General features: G+C 41.7%; 1 protein-coding gene across 2 annotated transcripts; it reads right to left on the bottom strand.

Annotated features, from left to right (window-relative positions):
- Positions 1-1,837: 1,837 nt before the first annotated feature.
- Positions 1,838-21,045, bottom strand: LOC101279612 (zinc finger protein 345-like). Of its 2 annotated transcripts, none has more exons than XM_033411951.2 (4): positions 20,878-21,045; positions 19,489-19,615; positions 6,525-10,752; positions 1,838-2,719 (listed from the first exon to the last, which is right to left on the bottom strand). In XM_033411951.2, the coding sequence occupies exons 1-3, from the start codon at positions 20,908-20,910 to the stop codon at positions 8,429-8,431; spliced, it is 2,484 nt and encodes an 827-aa protein (XP_033267842.2). In that variant the 5' UTR covers positions 20,911-21,045; the 3' UTR covers positions 1,838-2,719; positions 6,525-8,428. The 2 variants fall into 2 exon arrangements, with proteins under 2 accessions (XP_033267842.2, XP_049559199.1); XM_049703242.1 differs by having other exon boundaries at positions 1,838-6,658; positions 7,350-10,752.
- Between the last annotated feature and the right edge of the window lie 1,169 nt (positions 21,046-22,214).

Raw genomic sequence — 22,214 nt, 5'->3', positions numbered from 1 at the left:
AAAAGAGCAGCAATGAGGAATGCAGGCATGTGGAGTCTGAGGATTTCAGTAGGAAATAGAGGTGTCAGAGATGTTCTCATACTGCAGATAATATTCGAGCAAATATTTAATGGAGAGGAGAGAGTGACAAGGATACATCAGAAAGATGTTCCATGGAGAAGAAATAGCCAGTACACTTTCCCAAGGGTAGTTGTTTGCCTGGAGTGCCAGACCACTCATATGACCATTGTGCCAGTTCCAGGGTGCTAGAGATATTTTCTGGTATATGTGTGTTTTTGTTTTGTTTAATTTTTATTGGAGTATGCTTTACAATGTTGTGTTAGCCTCCACTGACAACAAAATGACTCATCCATACACAGATATCCCCTCCCTTTTGGACGTCCCTCCCATTTAGGTTACCACAGTGCATTAGGTAGAGTTTCCTGTGCTATACAGTATGTTCCCATCAGTTGTCTATTTTATACATAGTAACAATAATGTATATGTGTCAATCCCAGTCTCCCAATTCCTCCCTCCCCACCCCTTTTCCCCTTGGTATCCATACATTTGTTCTCTACGTCTATGTCTCTATTTCTGCTTTGCAAATAAAATCTATACCATCTTTCTAGATTCCACATATATACGTTATTATATGATATTTGCTTTTCTGACTTACTTCACTCTGTATGACACTCTCTAGGTCCATCCTTGTCTCCAAAAATGACCCAATTTAATTCCTTTTTATGGCTGAGGTGGTGTTTTAATATACTGTAAAATACAGTAAAAATATGTTGGTCTCTACCACTAGTTCCTGCCACCAAGCTCTGAAATCCCTTGGAATTTCATTTTATTTCTTTTTCTTCTCTGATTGCTGTGGCTAGGACTTCCAAAACTATGTTGAATAAAAGTGGCAAGAGTGGGCATCCTTGTCTTCGATTAAATGCTTTCAGCTTTTCACTGTTGAGTATGATACCAGTTGTGGGCTTATAATATATGACCTTTATTATGTTGAGGTATGTACCCTCTATGCCCATTTTCTAGAGAGTTTTTATCGTAATGGGTGTTGAATTTTGTCAAAAGCTTTTTCTGCATTCTATTGAGATGATCATATGATTTTTATTCTTCAAAGTGTTAATGTGGTATATCACATTGATTGATTTGTGGATATCCAACCATCCTTTCTTCCCTGGAATAAATCCCACTTGATCATGGTGTATGATCCTTTTAATGTATTGTTGGATTTGGTTTGCTAATATTTTGTTAAGGATTTTTGCATATATATTCATCAGTGATATTGGCCTGTAATTTTCTCTTTTTGTGATATCTTTGTCTTGTTTTGGTATTGTAGTGAGGTTGGCCTTGTAGAATGAGTTCAAAAGTGTTCCTGCTGTAAGTTTTTGGGAATAGTTTGAGAAGCATAGGTGTTAACTCTTCTCTGAACTTCTGGTAGAATTCACCTGTGAAGCCATTTGGTCCTGAACTTCTGTTTGTTGGTAGTTTTTAAAAATTGCTGATTCAATTTCATTACTGGTTAATTGGTCCATTCATATTTTCTATTTTTTCCTTGTTCAGTCTTGAGTGTACATTCTAGGAATTAATCCATTTCTTCTAGGTTGTCCATTTTATTGGCATATAGTTCTTGATATTAATCTCACGATCCTTTGTATTTCTGTTGTGTCAGTTGAAACTTCTTCTTCATTTCTGATTTTATGGATTTTGGACTTCTTTTTTCCTTGATGAGTGTGGCTAAAGATTTATCAATTTTATTTTTCTTTTCAAAGAACCTTCTCTGACCATAACTTTTCCTACTTGTCAAGTATCTTTTTTGACCACAATGCTATGAGACTAGAAATCAACTACAAGAAAAAGAAAAAAAAAAAACTGCAAAAAACACAAACACATGGAGACTAAATAATATGCTAACAACCAATGGATCACTGAAGAAATCAAAGAAATAAAAAAAAAATCAGGAGTTCTCTAGTGGCTTAGTGGATAGGATTCCAGGCTTTCACTGCTGTGGCCTGGGTTCAATCACTTGTCGGGAAACTGAGATCCCTCAAGCTGCCCAGTGTGGCAAAAAAAAAAAAAAAATCTATAGGCAAATAAAAACAAAAACAAAACAATCCAAAATCTATGGGATATAGCTAAAGCAGTCCAAAGTGGGAAGTTTATAGTGATACAAGCCTACCTCAGGAAAACAAAAAAAATCTCAAACAACCTAAACTTACACCTAAAGGAACTATTAAAAGAACAAACAAAACCCAAATTTAGTAGAAGAAAGAAATAATAAAGATCAGGGCAGAAATAGAGACTAAAAAAAAATTGAAAAGGTCAATGAAACTGAAATTTTGTCAGTTTCTTAACAACAAAAAATTCACCTACCATCTGACTCAGGAATTATACTCACAAATCTTAGTTCAAAATAAATGAAACACATTTCCACATGAAGACTAGCTATAAATGTCTGCAGCAGCTTTATCTTTAACATCCCCAAGCTGGAAACAACTCAACTATCAATAACAAGTGAATTGAGACAGGTGAATGGCATGTAACTGATACTCAGCTGATCCAGTTGGGGACCCAGGTTGGCTGTCTCTGGCAACTGTACTATTGAAATACAACGCTTCACAACACTGCTCTAGAAGGTGCCAAGTTCAGGCATGTTGATAATGAGGATAATGATGATGATGATGGTGGTATCAACAGGAGCAGTGATGGCAACAGAGATCATACCTCAGACCTGCACAGTCAGGAAGTAACAGACTGGTCAGTTTTCATACATGAACCCATTTAGACAAACAATAGTACTGTGACATAAATACCATATTACCCCATTCTGTCAAGGAGGACTCTAAGCCAGGGAGAGGTTCAGAAACTTGCCTGGGGCCATACAGCCTGTGAGAAGCAGAGTTGGGATTCTCACCAGGAGCTATGGCTCCAGGACTCAGCCTCCTGAGTGCTACACTGAGGAGGAAACAGTGCACAGCCCTGTGTAGGGCCAGCATTCTTGGAGAAGGTAGCCATGTGAGGGGGAGGTGATCTGGAGTATTTAATCCTTGAGAAAGGGATATCTGTGTGAGGGGATGACTTGGTCATTCCCAGATTTTGATATTTCATGGACCTGTAAAATTTTTTTAAAAATCAGGAAATCTACATGGTGATTTGGTGCAGAAAGGACATTAACTATCATCTACACTCACATTTCATTTTTAAAAAGGACTTTTAGGGAATTCCCTAGCAATCCAGTGGTTAGGCCTCTGTGCTTCCACCGCAGGGGGCAGGGGTTCGATCCCTGGTCTGGTCTGGGAACTAAGATCTTGCATGCCATGCAGCGTGGTCACAAAAAGGACTTTTAGCAGCAAAGAAAGCACAGGTTGGCACCTCATAAAGAAGGCACATCTTCTACGTTGAATAACTTGAGGTTTCTGAGGGACTCACTCAGTGGCTGTATTTTCCTTACTTTGCTGAGGACAGGATGTTGGAATTCAAGGAATGGAGTCTGAACAGTGCCTGCAACAAACCTGACACCTGGTCTGTGTTTACGGGAACTTGGCTGTGGCCAGTGTTACAATTCTCTTTTAAATGACCTATATTTTATTTTTCTTATATAGATTGCATCTTAAAAAGAATATTTGTATTTCTCTGCTAATTGGGAAAACCAGTTTGACTTGGGACAAGTGGAAGTTTACCATGAAAATACAATGAAATCAAAATAATGCTCTGAAGTCCCAGGGACCCCATGGGGTATGCTCACGGGTGCCCCCTCTATTAAAAAGGGATATTAGTTTCATGTCCCTGTTCGGGCACAAAAAATGGGGAGGGGGATATTAGTAACAGTGGGCAATAGAGACCTAGCACTATACCAAGAAGACTTTCTCCTGACAGCAGCAAGGGAAAGAGCAGGGGAAAAGAATTGCTTTCTCAGGGTGTCCAAGCATTCCACTTTATGTCAGATCTGTGCACCCTCTAAAATCATCTCCTGAAGCAGCACAGGAGCATGGTCTAGGCCTTAAGAAACAAGGGACAATGGTGTAGCATTCAGGAGCTACCCCCACCTTTTTTTTGTTTTGGCCGTGCTGTGCAGCATGTGGGATCTTACTTCACTGACCAGGGATCGAACCAGTACCCCATTCATTGGAAGTGTTTAGTCTCAACTACTGGACCACAAGGGAAGTCACCAGGAGCCTGTTTTAACTGGGATTGTATGGTTTAAGAAGATACCCTGGATGAACTGATGCTAAATGATTCTCAAGAAGTACTGCCTGACTCACCCTCTTCTCTGAAGCAGCCTATCACCCATGACCTTGCTAACTGGACCGAGGGGACACATGACCCAACCAGGCTAGGCTAGTCAGTTCCCCTTCTGTGTAATCTGGAGTGGGGACCTCAGATGTGGTTAGAGTGTGATGGGCACTCAGGTGAGGACTTGTGTTTTTTACCAAAAGACCCTTGGTGCAGACAGAAAGGTTAGAATAGAGGATGTCGGTCCAGAACATGGTGAGGAGTGCAGGGAAGAAGGACAGTGTGTGCCAGTGGTCTTCTCAACCAGCCAGTCCTGGACAGAGGGGACAGAACCAAACAGGCAGCAGGTCCATGAATGGAGCAGAGGTGAGCTGTTACCCAGTGAGACCAGGAGCACATAGGTCTCCATTATCACCTCCTGGAACCAGGTCCTCTGGGCTGGGCTGTCTCTAGTCCTCCAGGATGAAGGTTACAAATACCTGAAAAAGTCAAACCTCATATTGGGATGTTAGATGGCATCAGAGGCTGTCACTCAAGTCGCTGATGAAGGTGGAGAGACCCAGCCCTGAATCACTGATTCTTGAGGGTTAAGCTCTGTGCTGTGCTCAAAGGAGAGGAAGGTGCGGCCTTTGGACATAATGCAATTGCAGCTGAGAGAAAAACCTCCCATTGGGGAAGCCACTAGTAATGACAGACAAGGGCAATCCTGTGAGAACTGTGTGAGGGCAGGAGGTAAGTGGGGAAATGGTCATGTTGATAATTCCAACAAAGGTAACAGCAGCTGAGACTCCTTGGAACTCTGTGCGTGCCTGCCCAGGGATGAGTGCTTCACGTGCTGAGGTAAAGGGATTAAACATCCCCAGCTCTGGAGCTAGACTTAGGGGTATGAATCCAGCATCTTGAACCAGACACTTGTCCATTGTGTGACCTTGGGGAACCCACAACATCATTCTGACCCTGGATTTCCCCAGCAGTACAATAATAGTTCCCACTATCTTGGGTTGTGAGAATTAAAGAGAATATGTTCATAAAGAAACCCTGGAATCCTGGCACCGTTAGGTACTCAGTATTTTGTTACTTTTATTAATCCTCACAGGAACCAAGGTAAGCGCCTCATCACCTCCATGTCAGTCAGCAAACTGAGTCTCAGGGAGCTCTAGCAAGTTGTCCAGAGATTCCCAGGTGGGGAACCCACACTGAGATGTCAGTACAGCCTCTGCCTCCTTGTGGGTGGGTGGGGTGGGTGGGTCAGTGGCTTCTGAGAAGCCCCATTTCTTTCCCAAATGTACCCAGGGATTTTGGGGAAAATGAGGGGTGCCTGGCCAGGGAATGTCATGGAAGGCAGAGGCTAGTGCTGCCTAGGTCCAATGAGGTTGCGGGTATAACCATGTTTCAGCTCTTCACCTCCCACAGCTCACTGGTAGAGCCACAACTTATACCTCTTTTACAAAGGGGGAAACTGAGGCCCAGAATTGTTGGTCATTTGCCTGTGAGTCACAATATTTTGGGATCAGGATTCAAACCCAGGCTGCCTGACCCAGGGCTTGGGGAGTCTGATTACTGCCTTATTTCCAGTCCTGCTAGGCTTTGGGACTCAAAAAACACCCTGTTCATCCTGATGCCATCTTGTCTCCCTCACCAAGAGTTCTGCTCCAAGCCACCAACTCCCATGATGATAGACCAGGCAAAGGGGCGAACACTACTAAGCAAGGGTTTGTGGTATTATTAAATGTCTGAACTTTAGAAAGTGCTGGAGAGTACATTATTAACACAGATTAAAATTAAAAGTATATGGTATATGTTTCCATTACATTGCACATAGCATAAAAAATTGAAAAAATTAGAACATATTATTCCAGTATTAAAAACAATTATTCCATAAATTAAAAAGTCACAAAATGAGTGAAATTCCAATACAACTTGGCTGTTTCACTGTTCTTTTGTGAAAGGAAGAAAATAGCCAAAATTCACAGAATAGGCAGAAGATATGAACACTTCACTAAAGATACAGAGGTAGCAAATATGCATCTGAAGAAATGCTCATCATGAACCTTTAGGGAAATGCAAATAAAACAACAGTTAGATAGCTGGACAAACTTACAAAAAGGGTTAAAATTAAGAATGACTGACTATAAAAAAATACAAATAATAAAAATAAAAGAAATACACATTCCCAATAAAAACACTAATATTCTGGAATGTTATCTTTTATCCCATTTATGTAGAAAGACACATATGTACAATATAATAAAGTGACAACTTTTGTTAAAAAAAAAAAAAGAATGAACAAATGAAATATTCACCAGGATGTGGAAGAAATGGAGCTCTCATACACTGCCGGTAAGAATGAAAAAAATGGGAATTCCCTGGCAGTCCAGTAGTTAGGACTCTGCACTTTCACTGATGAGGCCTGGTTGGGAAACTAAGATCCCGCAAGCTGTGCAGCACGGTCAGAAAAAAAAAGAAGAAAAGAAAAAGGTATAATTAGTTCAGATCACAATTTGCTAGTCTGTTTAAGTTAAGCATTCACCTACCCTATGACTCAAACTTTGCACTCTGAGTTACTGAAGATAAACATACATCCACATAAAAAGTTATACACAAATGTTTGTATCAGCTTTTTTTTCCAATAGTCAAAAATTAGAAAAACCCCAAATGTCCATAAGCAAATGAATGGATAAATAGTGGTATATTCAAATATAAGAATGTTTCTTAGAAAAAAAAAAATGAGCTGCTTATATATCATTGATGACTCTCCAAGTATTTATGCAACATAAATAAAAGCAGAAAAAAGAGTAAATACTTTGATTCCCATCACATGAATTCTAGAAATTGGAAAGTTACATATTATAAAGGAAAGTAAATCAATGGTTACTTGAAGGGGTGTGAGGGGCAAGAAGAGATTATAAAAGGTCATGAGATAAATATACAGTAACACATACAGTCATTACCATGACTACAATGATGGTTTCAGTTCCATACATATGTCAGAGCTATCTGATAACAAATAGCTTTTGAAATGCTTCAAGATAAAAAAAAAAAAAACTATGTCCAACTGTTTTGGGAAAATAGGTTTGGCAATCCTACATTCATTCCACTTTGGCATGCCCTCTGGCGGTCAGTCTTACCTCAAAGACAGCAAATAGAGTGAGCAATGACTTTCCACCAGAGTCAACAGGAATGCGGCCTGGGTCACAAGAGACACATCTGTGGACTACAGATTCTCCTTTTCTCTCTTTTTTTTAAAAATCTGCCTGGCTCTTTGTAAGACCTGGGGAAGAGAGTTCCCTCAGCATTGCTGACATGCCCTGTGAACAAGGGAAAAAATTCATGCTGCTCCCAGAAGCAGTTGAGGTTTTCACACTGGACCCCTCCTCAGGGTGCCCTCTGAGTCTCCTAAAACTCATAGCATCCAGGCCTCAAATGAAGACAAGAAAGTCCTGCAGTCTTTCCTAGGAGGCCACGGGCAGAAATGCAAATTTGACAAAAACTAGTAAGTTAATTTCTGCCTTTGTAATGTCTCCTCTGAGGCACAGAAAGTTTGATACCCCCATAAAAGTTGCTCACCCCTTCATGCCCAAATCTGTTTATAACCTACCCTATTTGGTAAATAAAATATCCAAGATTAAAGAGGACTTAAACAGTAAGGTCTTTGTTACTGTTCTGGCAATGTTCTGGCAGATCTGCCAGCAATGGCTGGCAGTTCTTTAGCTGGTGACTCAGAAGGTATAAAACTTCATCACAAGTATCTTGAGACCAACGTGTCCCTGAAAATGGTAATCCTTCTCTGGAAGCTGCCAGATGAACTCATATGATGTTCTCTGGGCCAATAGTAGGTCAGGCCCATGCCCAAGCTGGTCAGAAAGGGAATCCTAAAGGTTCAGGTTATTCCTAATTTCCTCCCAGAAATGAGAGAACAGAGTTGGCTTCCCTGAGCACACTGCAGTAGTGACTGATGCACACTGTGGGGACATGCCAGCTTATAGAGGTGAAATGGATCTGGCTACAGAAAGTGGCAGTGACATAAATCTATCAAGAGCCCTGGGTAGGTTAGAGAGTGTAACACAGTCACACATGCTTCCCACAAAACTGAAAATTATGAGGAATCTCTCTACTCCTGATGTTTGGATGCATGGGACAACTAGTGCCTCACAGTTTCATCCAATGTCACTACACTGAACAAGGAAATTATACATTTCTTACACATTTAAGGCCTTTCTCCAGTGTGAACTCGCTGGTGCTGAGAGAGGTTAGATTTTCGGCTAAAAGACTTCCCACATTCGCTGCAGTCATAAGGCTTTTCTCCTGTGTGAACTCTCTGATGATAATGAAGGGTGGAACGAGAGGTAAAAGATTTCCCACATTCACTGCACTCATAAGGCCTTTCTCCTGTGTGAACTCTCCGGTGAATTATGAGGTGAATTCTTTGGGTAAAGGACTTTCCACAGTCACTACATGCATGAGGCCTTTCTCCTGTGTGAACTCTCCGATGGCGAATCAGTATTGAGCTATTGGTAAAAGATTTCCCACAGTCACTGCACTTATAAGGTCTTTCTCCAGTGTGAACTCTCTGATGATAACCAAGGGCAGAGACAGAAGTAAAAGATTTCTCACATTCACTGCACTCATAAGGCCTTTCTCCAGTGTGAACTCTCCGGTGTTTAGAGAGGTATGAATTCTGGCTAAAGGATCTCCCACAGTCACTACATTCATAAGGCTTTTCTCCAGTGTGAACTCTCTGGTGTTGATTCAATTGGGAACTGTCCCTAAAAGATTTACCACATTCACTGCAGTCAAAAGGTCTTTCTCCTGTGTGAACTCTCTGATGACAACGGAGGGCAGAGCTAGAGGTAAAAGATTTCTCACATTCACTGCACTCATAAGGCCTTTCTCCAATGTGAATTTTCTGATGATAACGAAGGGCAGAACCAGAGGTAAAAGATTTCCCACATTCAATGCACTCATAAGGTCTTTCTCCTGTGTGAACTCTCTGGTGTATGTTGAGATGATTTCTTTGGGTAAAGGATTTCCCACATTCACTGCACTCATAAGGCCTTTCTCCTGTGTGAACTCTACGGTGTCGAATGAGTATCGGTCCATTGGTAAAGGATTTCCCACATTCACTGCACTCATAAGGTTTTTCTCCTGTGTGAACTCTCTGATGATAACAGAGGGCGGAACCAGAGGTAAAAGATTTCCCACATTCACTACATTCATAAGGCCTTTCTCCAGTGTGAACTCTCTGGTGTTGAGACAGGTAAGATTTGTGGCTAAAGGATTTCCCACATTCACTACACTCATAAGGCCTTTCTCCTGTGTGAACTCTTCGGTGTATAATGAGGTGATTTATTTGGGTAAAAGACTTTCCACAATCAGTACACTCATATGGCCTTTCTCCTGTGTGAATTCTCTGATGATAACGTAGGCCAGAGCTAGAGGTAAAAGACTTCCCACATTCCCCACATTTATAAGGCTTTTCTCCAGTGTGAACTCTCTGATGATAACGAAGGGCGGAGCTAGAAGTAAAGGATTTCCCACATTCACTGCACTCATAAGGCCTTTCTCCTGTGTGAACCCTCCAGTGTTCAATGAGGTCAGATTTTCGTCTAAAGGGCTTCCTACATTCAGTGCACTCATAACTCATTTCTCCAGTGTGAACTGTCTGTTGTTGAAAAAAGATGGAGCTATGGCTAAAAGATTGTGCACACTGATGGCAAATGTGGCAATCTTCTCCAGTGTGACTCCTCTGAGGATAAATGAAGACAAATTCTTGGCTAAAGGATTTCCCACATTTGCTGCACTTGTACTGCCTTGCCCCAGTATGAATTCTTCGATGTTGAATGAGGGCTGAGCTTCCCCTAAAAGATTTTCCACAGTCGCCACAGTCATAAAGCCTGTCACCAGTGTGAATTCTCTGGTGCACAACAAATGAGGATTTATACTTGAATGTTTTCCCACATTCACTGCACATAAAACACTGTCTTTCAGTGTAGACACTCTGGGCCTGAACAAGTGTGTGTTTGGGGCTGAAGGCTTTCTTGCATTCTCCCCTGGTGCAATGACTTTTTCTGCTTTGTAACGTTTCCATGCAGTGGGTGACTGTGTTTGGCTTTTCCCCAGTGTGAATGGCCTGTTGATTCAGATGTCCTGAGGTGGCTAGGAAGTCCTCTGCAACTTTCTTGCAGGTAAAAGCCTCCCCTGACACATGGAAATTGCTGCTCTTCACAAATGAGGCCCTGTCCACACCGATTATGAACGGTTTTTCTTGCATGTGTTGCTCCTGGTGCTGCTGAGTGTCTGCACTGAAATAAAATCCTTTTGCACATGCCCTACACTTGAATAGTTTCTGGCTGTGTTGTGTTCCCTGCTGCTCAGTCAAATGGAAAATGTCTCTCAAGACTGGACCACACATCTCACAGGGGTGAGTCTTCTGGGAAGATGAAGGTTCCTTGGAAGTCCTGACCTGTGACATTACCACAGAAACATTCTGTTCAAAGGATGCCTCAACATTCTCTTCTCCACTCCAGACACCTGAATGCAAAGAAACAACAATGAGGTACACATTCACTTTATTGGAAGGGGCAACCCAACCACAAACGTGCAAATGAAACAAAAAAAGAATAGGGGAAATTATACTATGTCAGAAAAGACAGACTTTAAGTAAATAGACAAAGGAGGTCATTATATGATAAAGCAGTCAATTCATCAAGAGGATATAACAATTACAAGTATATTTGCATCCAATATTGGAACACCCGAATATATTAAGCAAATACAAACAAATCTGAAGGCAGAAAAAGACAGCAGTGAAGTAATATTAGGGGTTCAATGCCCCACTCTGAATAAGAAAACGTTGGTCTTGAACTGCACCTAAGATCAAAGGGACCTGACAGACATGTACAAAAGATGCCATCCAACTATAGCAGAATACACATTCTTCTCAAGTACACAGAGAACACTCTCTAGGATAGATCACATGTTAGGTCACAAAACAAGTATTAACAAATTTAAAAAGATGGAAAACATATTAAATATCTTTTCCAACCACAATGGTACAAAACTAGAAATCATTAACAGGAGGAAAGCTGGGAAATTCACAAATACGTAGAATTTAAATGACACACTCCTGAATGACCTATGGGTTAAACAAGAAATGATTAAAAAAAATATTCAAACAAATGTAAATGGAAACATAACACACGAAAACTTATGGGCTGCAGTAAAAGCAATTGTAAGAGGATAGTTTATAGCAATAAATGACTACATTAAGAAAAAAGAATGATCTCTAATAAACAACCTAACTCTATATCTCAAGGTATGAGAAAAAGAACAGACTAAGGTTAAAGTTAGCAGAAATAAAACAAATAATAAAGATCAGAGCAGAAATAAATGAAATAGAGACTAGAAAAATGACAGAAAACACCAATAAAAGTAAGAGGTTTTTAAATTTTTTTTAAAAAACTTTTTACTTTGTTTTTTGGCCACTCTGTATGGCTTTTGGGATCTTAGTTCCCTGACCAGGCATTGAACCTGGACCCCCTACAGTGGAAGTGCAGAGTCCTAACCACTGATCACCAGGGAAATCTCAACAGTTGGTTTTTTTGAAAAGATAAATTGACAAGCCTTTAGCTAGATTATGAAAAAAAGAGAGACGACTCAAAATCAGAAATGAAAGAGGAGACATAACAACTGATACTGCAGGAATATAATCAATCAGAAGAAACTAGAATGAACAATTATTTGCCAACAAATTGGATAACTCAGAAGAAATGAATAAAACTCCTATAAACATAAAACCTACCAAAATAAAATCATGAAGAAATAGGAATTATTAACCTGAATTAACCTATAACTGGTAAGCAGATTGAATCACTAATAAAAAAAATCTCCCAACAAAGAAAAGCCCAGGACTAGGCAAAATCACTGGGAATTCTACTAAATATTTATTTATTTATTTATTTATTTTTTGCGGTATGAGGGCCTCTCACTGTTGTGGCCTCTCCCGTTGCGGAGCACAGGCTCCGGACGTGCAGGATCAGCAACCATGGCTCATGGGCCCAGCTGCTCAATGGCAGTGGGATTCTCCCGGACCAGGGCACAAACCCGCATCCCCTGCATCAGCAGGCGGACTCTCAACCACCGTGCCACCAGGGAAGCCATCTACTAAATATTTAAAACATTAATATCAATCCTTCTCAAAGTCTTCCAAAAAATTGAAGCAGGAACACTTCCAAGTTCATTTTATTAGACCAGCATTACTCTGATATCAAAGCCATTTAAGAAGAATACAACAGAAGAAAATTACAGGTCAATATCCCTGATGAGGGTGTCCCTCGTGGCACAGTGATTAAGAATCCGCCTGCCAATGCACAGGACACAGGTTCGAGCCCTGGTCCAGGTAGATCCTACATGCTGCGGAGCAACTAAGTCCATGTGCTCTAGAGCCTGCGAGCCATAACTACTGAACCCGTGTGCTGTAACTACTGAGGCCTGCATGCCTAGAGCCCGTGCTCTGCAACAAGGGAAGCCACCACAATGAGAAGCATGTGCACCACAACAAAGAGGAGCCCCCACTCGCCGCAACTAGAGAAAGCCCACACACAGCAGCTAAGATCCAACAAAGCCAAAAATAAATAAATAAAATAAGTAAATAAAAAAAAAATCCCTGATGAATAGAGATGCAAAAATTCTCAACCAAATACTTGCAAACCAAATCCAACAGCACATTTACAGGATCATACATCACAATCAAGTAGCATTTATCCTTGGGGTGCAAAGATGGTTCAAAATCATGTGCAAATCAATAAATGTGATACACCACATTATCAGAACGAAGGATAAAAATCATAATCATATGAATAGATGCTGAAAAACCATTTTAAAATTCAATATCCATTCATGATAAAAACTCTCAACAAGTTTGGTATAGAAGGGGGACTTCCCTGGTAGTCCAGTGGTTAAGAATCCATCTTCAAATGCAGGAGACACGAGTTCAGTCCTGGGTTGGGGAACTAAGTCCATGCACTGCAACTACTCAGCCCATGCACTGCAATGACTCAGCCCATGCACCGCAACTACTGAGCCCACGTGCTCTGGAGCCCACATGCCATAACTAGAGAGCCTGTGCGCTGCAACCAGTGAGCCCATGCACTCTAACTAGAGGGCCTGCAGGTCACAGCTACTGAGCCCGCACACCACAACTAGAGAGAAGCCTGTACACAACTAAAAGATCCTGCACAACTAACACCAGACCCAGCCAAATTAATTGTTTTTTTTTTAAAAAAAGCTAGGTATAGAAGGAATGTACTTCAACATGTCTGACAAGCCCATACCTAACATCATATTGAACATTCAAAAGCTAAAATGTTTTCCTCTAACATCAGGAACAAGACAAGGATGCCTACCCTATCCGTTTTTATTCAACATAGTACAGGAAGCCCCACCCAGAGTAAGTAGAGAAGAAAAAGAAAGAAAAGGCAGTCAAATTGGACTGGAAGAAGGAAAAGTGTTTGTTTGCAGGTAACGCACTCTTATATGTAGAAACCCCCCAAATTCCACCCTAACAAATGAATTCAGTAAAGTTTCAGGATAAAAAGAACCAATATACAAATTTCAGTTGCATTTATATACACTAATTACAAACTGTCTGAATAGAAAATTAAGAAAGCAATCTTATTTTAAATAGCATCAAAAGAATAAGATACTCAGGAACAAATTTAATCTAGGGGATGAAAGATTTACATTCTGAAAATCATAAGACAACGATGAAAGAAACTAAAGAAGACGTAAATAAATGGAAAGATATCCAGTATTCCTGGATTGGAAAAATTAATATTGTTAATTTTACAAAGAGCAATTTACAGATTGAAAACAATCCATATCAAAATTCCAATGACATTTTCCACAGAAATAGAATAAACAATCCTAAAATTTGTATGGAACCATGAAAAATCCCAAATAGCCAAAACAATCTTGAAAAAGGACAAATCTAGAGGCATCACACTTTCTGATTTCAAACTATTACAATTCTATGGTAATTAATACATTATGGTACTGGCATAAAAATAGACACATAGACCAACTGAACAGAATACAGAGCCCAGAAATAAACTCACGCATATGTGGTCAACTGATCTTTGATAGGCACAACAAGAACACACAATGGAGAAAGACAGCTTCTTCCAAAAATGGTGATGGAAACACTGGTTATCCACAAGCAAAAAAAATGAAACTAGAGCCTTATCTCACACCACTCACAAAAATTAACTTGAATCGGATTAAAATTTTGAAACATAAACCCTGAAATTGTAAAACTTTTAGAAGAAAATACAGAGAAAAACTCCTTGACATTGGTGTTGGCAACGATTTTTTTTAGATAACACCCATAGCACAAGCAATGAAAGCAAAAGTAAACAAGTGGGACTATATCAAATGGAAAAGCTTCTTTATAGCAAGGGAAACAAAATGAAAACACAACCTAAGGAAAAGGAGAAAATACTTGCAAAGGATTTATCTGATAAGGGGTTAATATCCAGAAAATATCAGAACTCATACAATTCAACAATAAAAAACTAACGAATCCAATTAAAAATGGGCAAAAGGACCTGAACAGATATTTATCCAAAACATACAAATGATCAACAGGTATGTGAAAAGGTGCTCAAAATCACTAACATCGGGGAAATGCAAATCCAAACCACAATGAGATACCTCACACCTGTCTGGAACACTACTATCAAAAAGACAAGAGATACATGTTCGTGAGGATGTGAAGAAAAGGAAAACCTTCTACATTGTTGGTAGGAATGTAAATCGGTACAGCCATTAGGGAAAACTGTATGGAATTTCCTAAAAATTAAAAATAGAACTCTGCATGGTCCAATAATCCCAATTCTGTGTCTATTTCCAGAGGAAATAAAATCTGTATCTCAAACAGGTGTTTGCACCCCCATGTTCACTGCAGCATGATCCACAATAGCCCAGGTATAAAAACAACCTAAGTACAGGCATACCTTGTTTTACTGTGCTTCACAGATAACTCATTTTCTTACAAATTGAAGGTATGCAGTAACCCTGTGTCAAGCAAGTCTACTGGCGCCATTTTTCTAACAGCATTTGCTCACGTTGTGTCTGTGAGTCACGTTTTGGTAATTTTTGCGATATTTCCAACTTTCTCATTATTGTTATACTTGTTATGGTGATCTGTGATCAGTGATCTTTGTTTTGGGGTGCCACAAACTGGACCCATAAGACGGCAGACTTAATCGATAAACACTGTATGTGTTCTGCCTGCTCTACGGACTGGTGAATCTGTTTCTCTCCCTCTCCTCACGCCTCCATATTTCTTGAGATGCAACAATACTGAAATTAGGCGAATTAATAACCCTACAATGGCCTCTAAGAGCTCAAGTAAAAGGAAGGATCACATGTCTTTCACTTTAAATCAAAAGTTAGAAATGATAAAGCTTAGTGAGGAAGGCAAGTTAAAAGCCAAGAGAAAAAAAAAAAAAGCCAAGAGAGGCTGAAAGCCAGGTCCTTGGACCAAACAGTATTAACCAAGTTGTATCAATAAATGCAAAGGAAAATTTCTTCAAGTAAATTAAAAGTGCTACTCTAGTGAACACACAAATAATAAGAAAGCAAAATAGTCTTATTGCTGATATGGAGAAAATTTTAGTGATCTGTATCCAAGATCAAGCCAGCCACAACATTACCTTAAGCCAAAGCCTGATCCAGAGTCAGGCCCCAACTCTCTCCAATTCTGTGATGGCTGAGAGAGGTGAGAAGCTGGGGGAAAAAAAGTATGAAGCTAGCATAGGTGGGTTCATGAGATTTAAGGAAAGAAGCTGTCTCGATAACATAAAAGTACAAGGTGAAAAAAAAAGTACACAGTGAAGCAGCAAGTGCTGATGTAGAAGCTGTACCAAAGTTATCCACATGATCTAGTTAAGATAATTAATGGACATGGCTACACTAAACAACACATTTTTAATGTAGATGAAACAGTCTTATGTTGGAAGAAGATGGCATCTAGGACTTTCACAGTTAGAGAGGAGAAGTCAATGCCTGGCTTCAAAGCTTCAAAGGACAGGCTGACTCTCTTGTTAAGGGTAATGCAGCTGGTGACTGAAAGTTGAAGCCAATGCTCATTTATCATTCTGAAAATCTTAGGCCCTTAACAATTCTGCTAAATCTACTCTGCATATATTCTATAAATGGAACAACAAAGCCTGGATGACAGCATGTCTCCTTATAACATGATTTACTGAATATTTTAAGACTACTGTCGAGACCTACTGCTCTGAAAAAAAAAATGTTCTCAAAATATTACTACTCACTGACAATGCAGCTGGTCAGCCAAGAGCTCTGGTGGAGATGTACAAAATTAATGTTCTTTTCATGCCTACTACTACAACATCTATTCTGTAGCCCATGGATCAAGTAGTTTACACTGTCAAGTCTTAAGAAATACATTTCATAAGGCTATAGCTGCCATGGATAGCAATCCTCTGATGGATCAGGGCAAAGTAAATTGAAAACCTTTTGGAAAGGACTCACCATTCTAGATGCCATTAAGAACATTTATGAATCATGGGAAGAGGTAAAACTATCAACATTAACAGGAGTTGGGAAAAAGCTGATTCCAACTCTCTAGATGACTTTGAGGGGTTCAGGATTTCAGTGGAGGAAGTAACTGCAGATGTAGTGGAAAAACCAAGAGAACTAGAATTAGAAGTGCAGCTGGAAGATGACTGAACTGCTGCAATCTCAAGAGAAAACTTTAAAAGATGAGGAGTTTCTTATGGATGAGAAAAGAAAATGATTTCTTGAGATGGAATGTACTCCTGGTGAAGATGCTGTGCAGATTGTTGAAATGATGACAAAGGCTTTAGAATATTACATAAACTTAGTTCATAAAGCAGCAGTAGGGTTTGAGAAGATTGACTACAATTTTGAAAGAAGTTCTACTGTGTGTTAAATGCTATCAAACAGCATCACGTGCTACAGAGAAATCATTCCTGAAAGGAAGAGTCCATTGATGTGGCAACCATCATTCTTGTCTTATTTAAAGAAATTGCCAAAGCCACCAAAACCTTCATCAACCTGATCAGTCAGCACCTTGATCAGTCAAAATTAAGGCAAGGGACTTCCCTGGTGGCACAGTGGTTAAGAATCCGCCTGCCGGGCCTCCCTGGTGATGCAGTGGTTAAGACTCTTCCTGCCAATGCAGGGGACACGGGTTCGAGCCCTGGTCTGGGAAGATCCCATATGGTGCGGAGCAACTAAGCCCGTGCGCCACAACTACTGAGCCTGTGCGCTAGAGCCAGCGAACCACAGCTACTAAGCCCGCATGTCACAACTACTGAAGCCCGTGTGCCTAGAGCCCGTTTTCCACAACAAGAGAAGCCACCCCAAACAGAAGCCTGTGCACTGCAATGAAAGAGTAGCCCCCACTTGCTGCAACAAGAGAAAGCTCACGTGCAGCAATGAAGACTCAACACAGCCAAAAATAAATAAATAAAATTAACAAACAAACAAAAAATAGAATCCACCTGCGAAAGCAGGGGACATGGGTTCAGGCTCTGGTCCGGGAAGATCCCACGTGCCGCGGAGCAACTAAGCCCTTGTGCCACAACTACTGAGCCAGCACTCTAGACCTCGCGTGCCACAACTATTGAAGCCCATGCACCTAGAGCCTGTGCTCCACAACAAAAGAAGCCACTGCAATGAGAAGCCCCTGTACCACAATGAAGAGTAGCCACACTCGCTGTAACTAGAGAAAGCCTGCGCACAGCAACGAAGACCCAACGCAGCCATAAATAAATAAATTTATTTATTAAAAAATTTTTTTTAAATAAATTGCTCCAGCAGCAAAAAGATACAACTCAGATGATGATTAAAATTTTTTTAGCAATAAAGTATTTTTTAACTAAGGTATATATGTTGCTTTTTAAGACATAATGCTATTGCACACTTACTGGCTACTATACAGTGTAAACATAACATTTATAGGCACTGGAAAACAAAACTTTTGGTGACTTGCTTTATTGTGTTACTCACCTTATTGCGGTGGTCTGGAACCTAACCTGCAATATGCCTGTATCTGTCTACGAATGAATGGATTAATAAAGTCTGGTATTTATATGCAATGGAGTATTATTCAGCCATTAAAAAAGGAACTCATGCATTTGTGACAACAATGATGAACCTGGAGGGCATAATGCAAAGTGAAATAAGCCAAAGAAAGATAAATACTGTATGCGATCCCTTATATATGGAATCGTGGGATAAAAAACAGTTGAACCCATAGAAACAAAGAGTGGATGCAGGGTGCTCAGGTCTAGAGGAAATGGGAAGATGTTGGTCAGTTTTATAAGATGAATAAGCTCTGAGGAACTAATACAGCATAGAGCCTATACTTAATAATGCTGTATTGTATACTTCAAATGGGCTAACAGAGATCTTAAGTGTTTTCACACACACGAAAAATGTAAATACAATTATGTGAGGTAATGGATGTGTTAATCAACTTGACTGTAGTAATCATTTCATACTGTATGTGTGTATATAAAATCATGACATTGTACACTTCCTTGTACTTTTTAATTTTTTTTTCATTTTTGGCCACACTGCGCGGCTTGTGGGATCTCAGTTCTCTGACCACGGATTAAACCCGGGCCATGGCAGTGGAAGTGCTGAATCCTAACCACTAGACCACCAGGGAACTCCCTGTACACTTTAAATACATACAGTATTATTTGTCAATTATACCTCAATAAGCTGGAGAAAAGAAAAGAGATCTAAACACCACAAGTAGAACCATTAAGGACAGCCTTAGAAAACAGCCCATGGTCCAGGTAAGTAATGGTCATGACAATACCTTCAATTCCTGGCATATGGAGGCAGAAGGAAATGTCAGATAATAAGAAGGAACAAAACCTGGGACACAGAAGTACCATGGACCTGGACTCACCACCTGACCAGGGAAAGGGCAAGTAAGATGCAATCCATTAGCCTCACTGCAAGAATGCTGACCTCAAATCCACCCCTACGAGCATTGAGTACAGACTGTATTGGGGCTACGGGGAGAGAAGGGGGCAGTGCAAACAACCCAGCCCTACCTATCACAGCAACTACCCAGAAAGCTGGGGAAACAAGCAGTGCCCAAGGTCCATATGTGAGAAGGACAGAGCACACCTTGGAGAAAAGAGGGTGAGGCAGGATACAGAGCCTAGCCCAGGTCACTGGGGACGGTCAGTCTCTTACCCAGTGAAGATATAAGTTCAAAGTTCTCCAGCATCACATCATGGTACAGGTGTCTCTGAGCCTCATCAAGGAGCTTCCATTCCTCCCAGGAGAAGTACAGGGCAATGTCCTCAAAGGTCACACCAACCTGTCATGAATGAGATAGATGAAACATAAACATTCGCTCTCTGAGGACCCACAATTCATCTCCTCACACATGTATTCCATGGTCATCCTCCATCAGAGCTCCCCACGTCAGGCCTGGTGCCAATGATGCTTGATCTCTCCTCACTGTGTTCAGCCCTCAGCCACAAAAGGCGGTGGCCGGGGGGATAAACGCCATCTAAACTCTGGGCCTGGCCTACAGGGCCCCATCCCTCCCCCGAAGTAATTCCCCTGAGGTCTCCCACATTGTGCCTCCAAGACACAGCAAAACATGGGCTCATCTTTACCCTTAATCCCCAACACCAGGTCCTGTGGGCCCTCAGCTCACACTTCCCCTTGATGTGCACGTCATTCAGTTGACTAAACCTCTTTCACATCTTCAGACCTCACAGTTGCACTCCCACCGCTCTACCACCTCCCTGCCCCACATCACAGGCACCTCTCTGGACTCACCCAGGTACTTGGAACACGGCATCCACAGAGTGCTTAACAAAATCAAATATGATCTGGTACAATCCCAGTTCTCTGAGGGAGCCCATAGCCAGGGAAAGCCCTGCCTGCCTTGCTTCTGATCTCTGTTTCAGTATTAGCCACCCAGAACCAGTGAGGGACTGGGACACCTTCTCCTGCCTTACATAGGTTCCATAAGTGCCTCTTCAACCTTCAGAACCTGGGCGAAAAAGGAAGGCAACCATGGCTGGGCTCCATGTGTGCAGGACTCCCTTGTACCCTGGAACCTAGTGACTTCAGGCTGACTGACTAACCTCTGCTGTCTCTCATCAGATCCTGTGACATTGGACGAGGACTCAACTCCCTGTGCCTCTCTTTGTCACCCCCATTCCAATCCTATCCGTTCGTTCTCTGAACAGCTTTTTGAAAACTTTTAAAGCCCTCAAATACACTGCTCTTCGTCCGTTCACAGTCCTCCGTGGCTCCCAGGTCTCTCAGAATAAAGCAACAACCTCTCTCTCTGCCGGTCCAGGCGTGATTCCACCTCACACTCTCTTTACTGCAGTCATAAGATGCACCCCAGTTTTCCCGAATCCTCCTGGCTCAGTCCGACCTCCAAGCCTTTGCACCTGTCGGTTGCTTCGCCTGTCACCCTCGCCCACGCGCCGCCCACGGCCACCTCACCGTCCTGGACACCGCGGCCTGGGCTGCGGGCACGTAAGCAGGCGCCCCGCACTCGGGGCTATAGTGTCTGGTGCCTTGTGGACGGTGAGGGGCCGGAGGACGAGCGTTTACCTCAGGCGGGTCCCTCAGCGCCGCCGTCGCCATCGGACTCGGTGGACGGAGCGGGCCCGGGAGCTGCGGGAGATGAGGCGAGACGCGGGCACGGCGGTCACTCTCCCGGGCTTGGCGCGTGATACCCCGGGCGGGGTCGCCTAGCCTCAGACCTGCCTCTGTGTTGCGGGGACAGGCCCTCCTCTCGGATCTTCTCGGTCCAGTCACTACGATCCTGACACAACGCTCCGGAGCGCGAACAACCCGGAGGGGAGCATAAATGACCGCCACAACGGGATCGCCGGAAGTCCCGCCCAGACGCGCACGCGCGGGAACCCCCCATCCTGATTGGCCGTTGCTGCCTCTCGGCCCGTGCCTTCAGGGTAATGTAGTTCCCAGCGCTCCAGAGGCCGCGGCGAATCTAGTTCGTAATGTTCAACAGGAGCATTGGATTTGCAGCCCCTTGAGGAACGCTGCTGGTGGTGTTCCTACCTCAAAGGAGGGAGGGGCTTTGGTCGTTGTTAAAGGCCGCGAAGAGACATTATTTCAGACTCCATTAAGCCCAGGCAGCTCCTAGAGGATAAAACTATTATTTGCGATGCTCGCAAATCTACTCATCTAAATGGCCGTATCATTCCAGTCATTCGTATATAAAATGAATCCACACATAGCTAGAAACATTGTTTATTGATCTTCAAATGCATGTGGTCTGAAGTGTTACTCAGTTTTTTAAGTTTCAGTTTGTTTGGTCAGGAAGAAGAAAAAAGAGTCCATTGAGGTCCATGACAGAAAAGCAAGTAGTGCGATGTTAGGCTGCCCTGAAGCGGATGGACAAGCAGGAGCTCTGCCTCTGGTTCCCCCAGAAAACGGTTCCCCTGCCTATGTTATCAGTCATTTTGAGGAGTAGAAGCAAAAATGAACAGGATCATCAAAAGTGGAAGAAAAATAGGAACTGCCAAACTAAACGCCCTAAATTGTATAAAAGCTAATTTTTATTTTGTGGCCTTTTTAGAATTGTTACAATTGTGTAATCCTCTCTCTCTCTCTCTCTCTATATATATATATTGTTTGTTTGTCTGTTTTTGTTTTTGTTACACAAATCAACCCATTTATTAAAGGCTAGCAAGGTTTCAAATGGTGGTGCTTCTATGGTCCTTCAATTCCTTCAGTTGTCTGATGGCAGAATTTACTGTGACAGCAGAAGTGGTGTTGTAGGCCTAACTATATTTCTTGGGTGTTGAGCTCATTTATTTGGTGATGAGGAAACATTAAATGAGAATTGTGTTTGTCTGCTAGGGCTGCCATAACATTTTAATACTATTGAAACCTTGGGTAGTCATAAGTTATAAACTGTAACC

Source organism: Orcinus orca, chromosome 20 (genome assembly GCF_937001465.1).
Source record: "Orcinus orca chromosome 20, mOrcOrc1.1, whole genome shotgun sequence".
NCBI classification, from domain to species: domain Eukaryota; kingdom Metazoa; phylum Chordata; class Mammalia; order Artiodactyla; family Delphinidae; genus Orcinus; species Orcinus orca.
The sequence above is the reverse complement of the archived record's forward strand: the minus strand, read 5'-3'. Positions and strand labels throughout refer to the sequence as shown.

Bases quoted from the DNA above. Each gene is read 5' to 3' on its own strand.
- LOC101279612 (XM_033411951.2), bottom strand. From the start codon at position 20,910: ATGGCGACGGCGGCGCTGAGGGACCCGCCTGAG. The intron at 19,616-20,877 runs GTAAACGCTCGT...CATTCATGACAG, and splicing joins CGCTGAGGGACCCGCCTGAG to GTTGGTGTGACCTTTGAGGA. The intron at 10,753-19,488 runs GTAAGAGACTGA...CTTTGCATTCAG, and splicing joins TGAACTTATATCTTCACTGG to GTGTCTGGAGTGGAGAAGAG.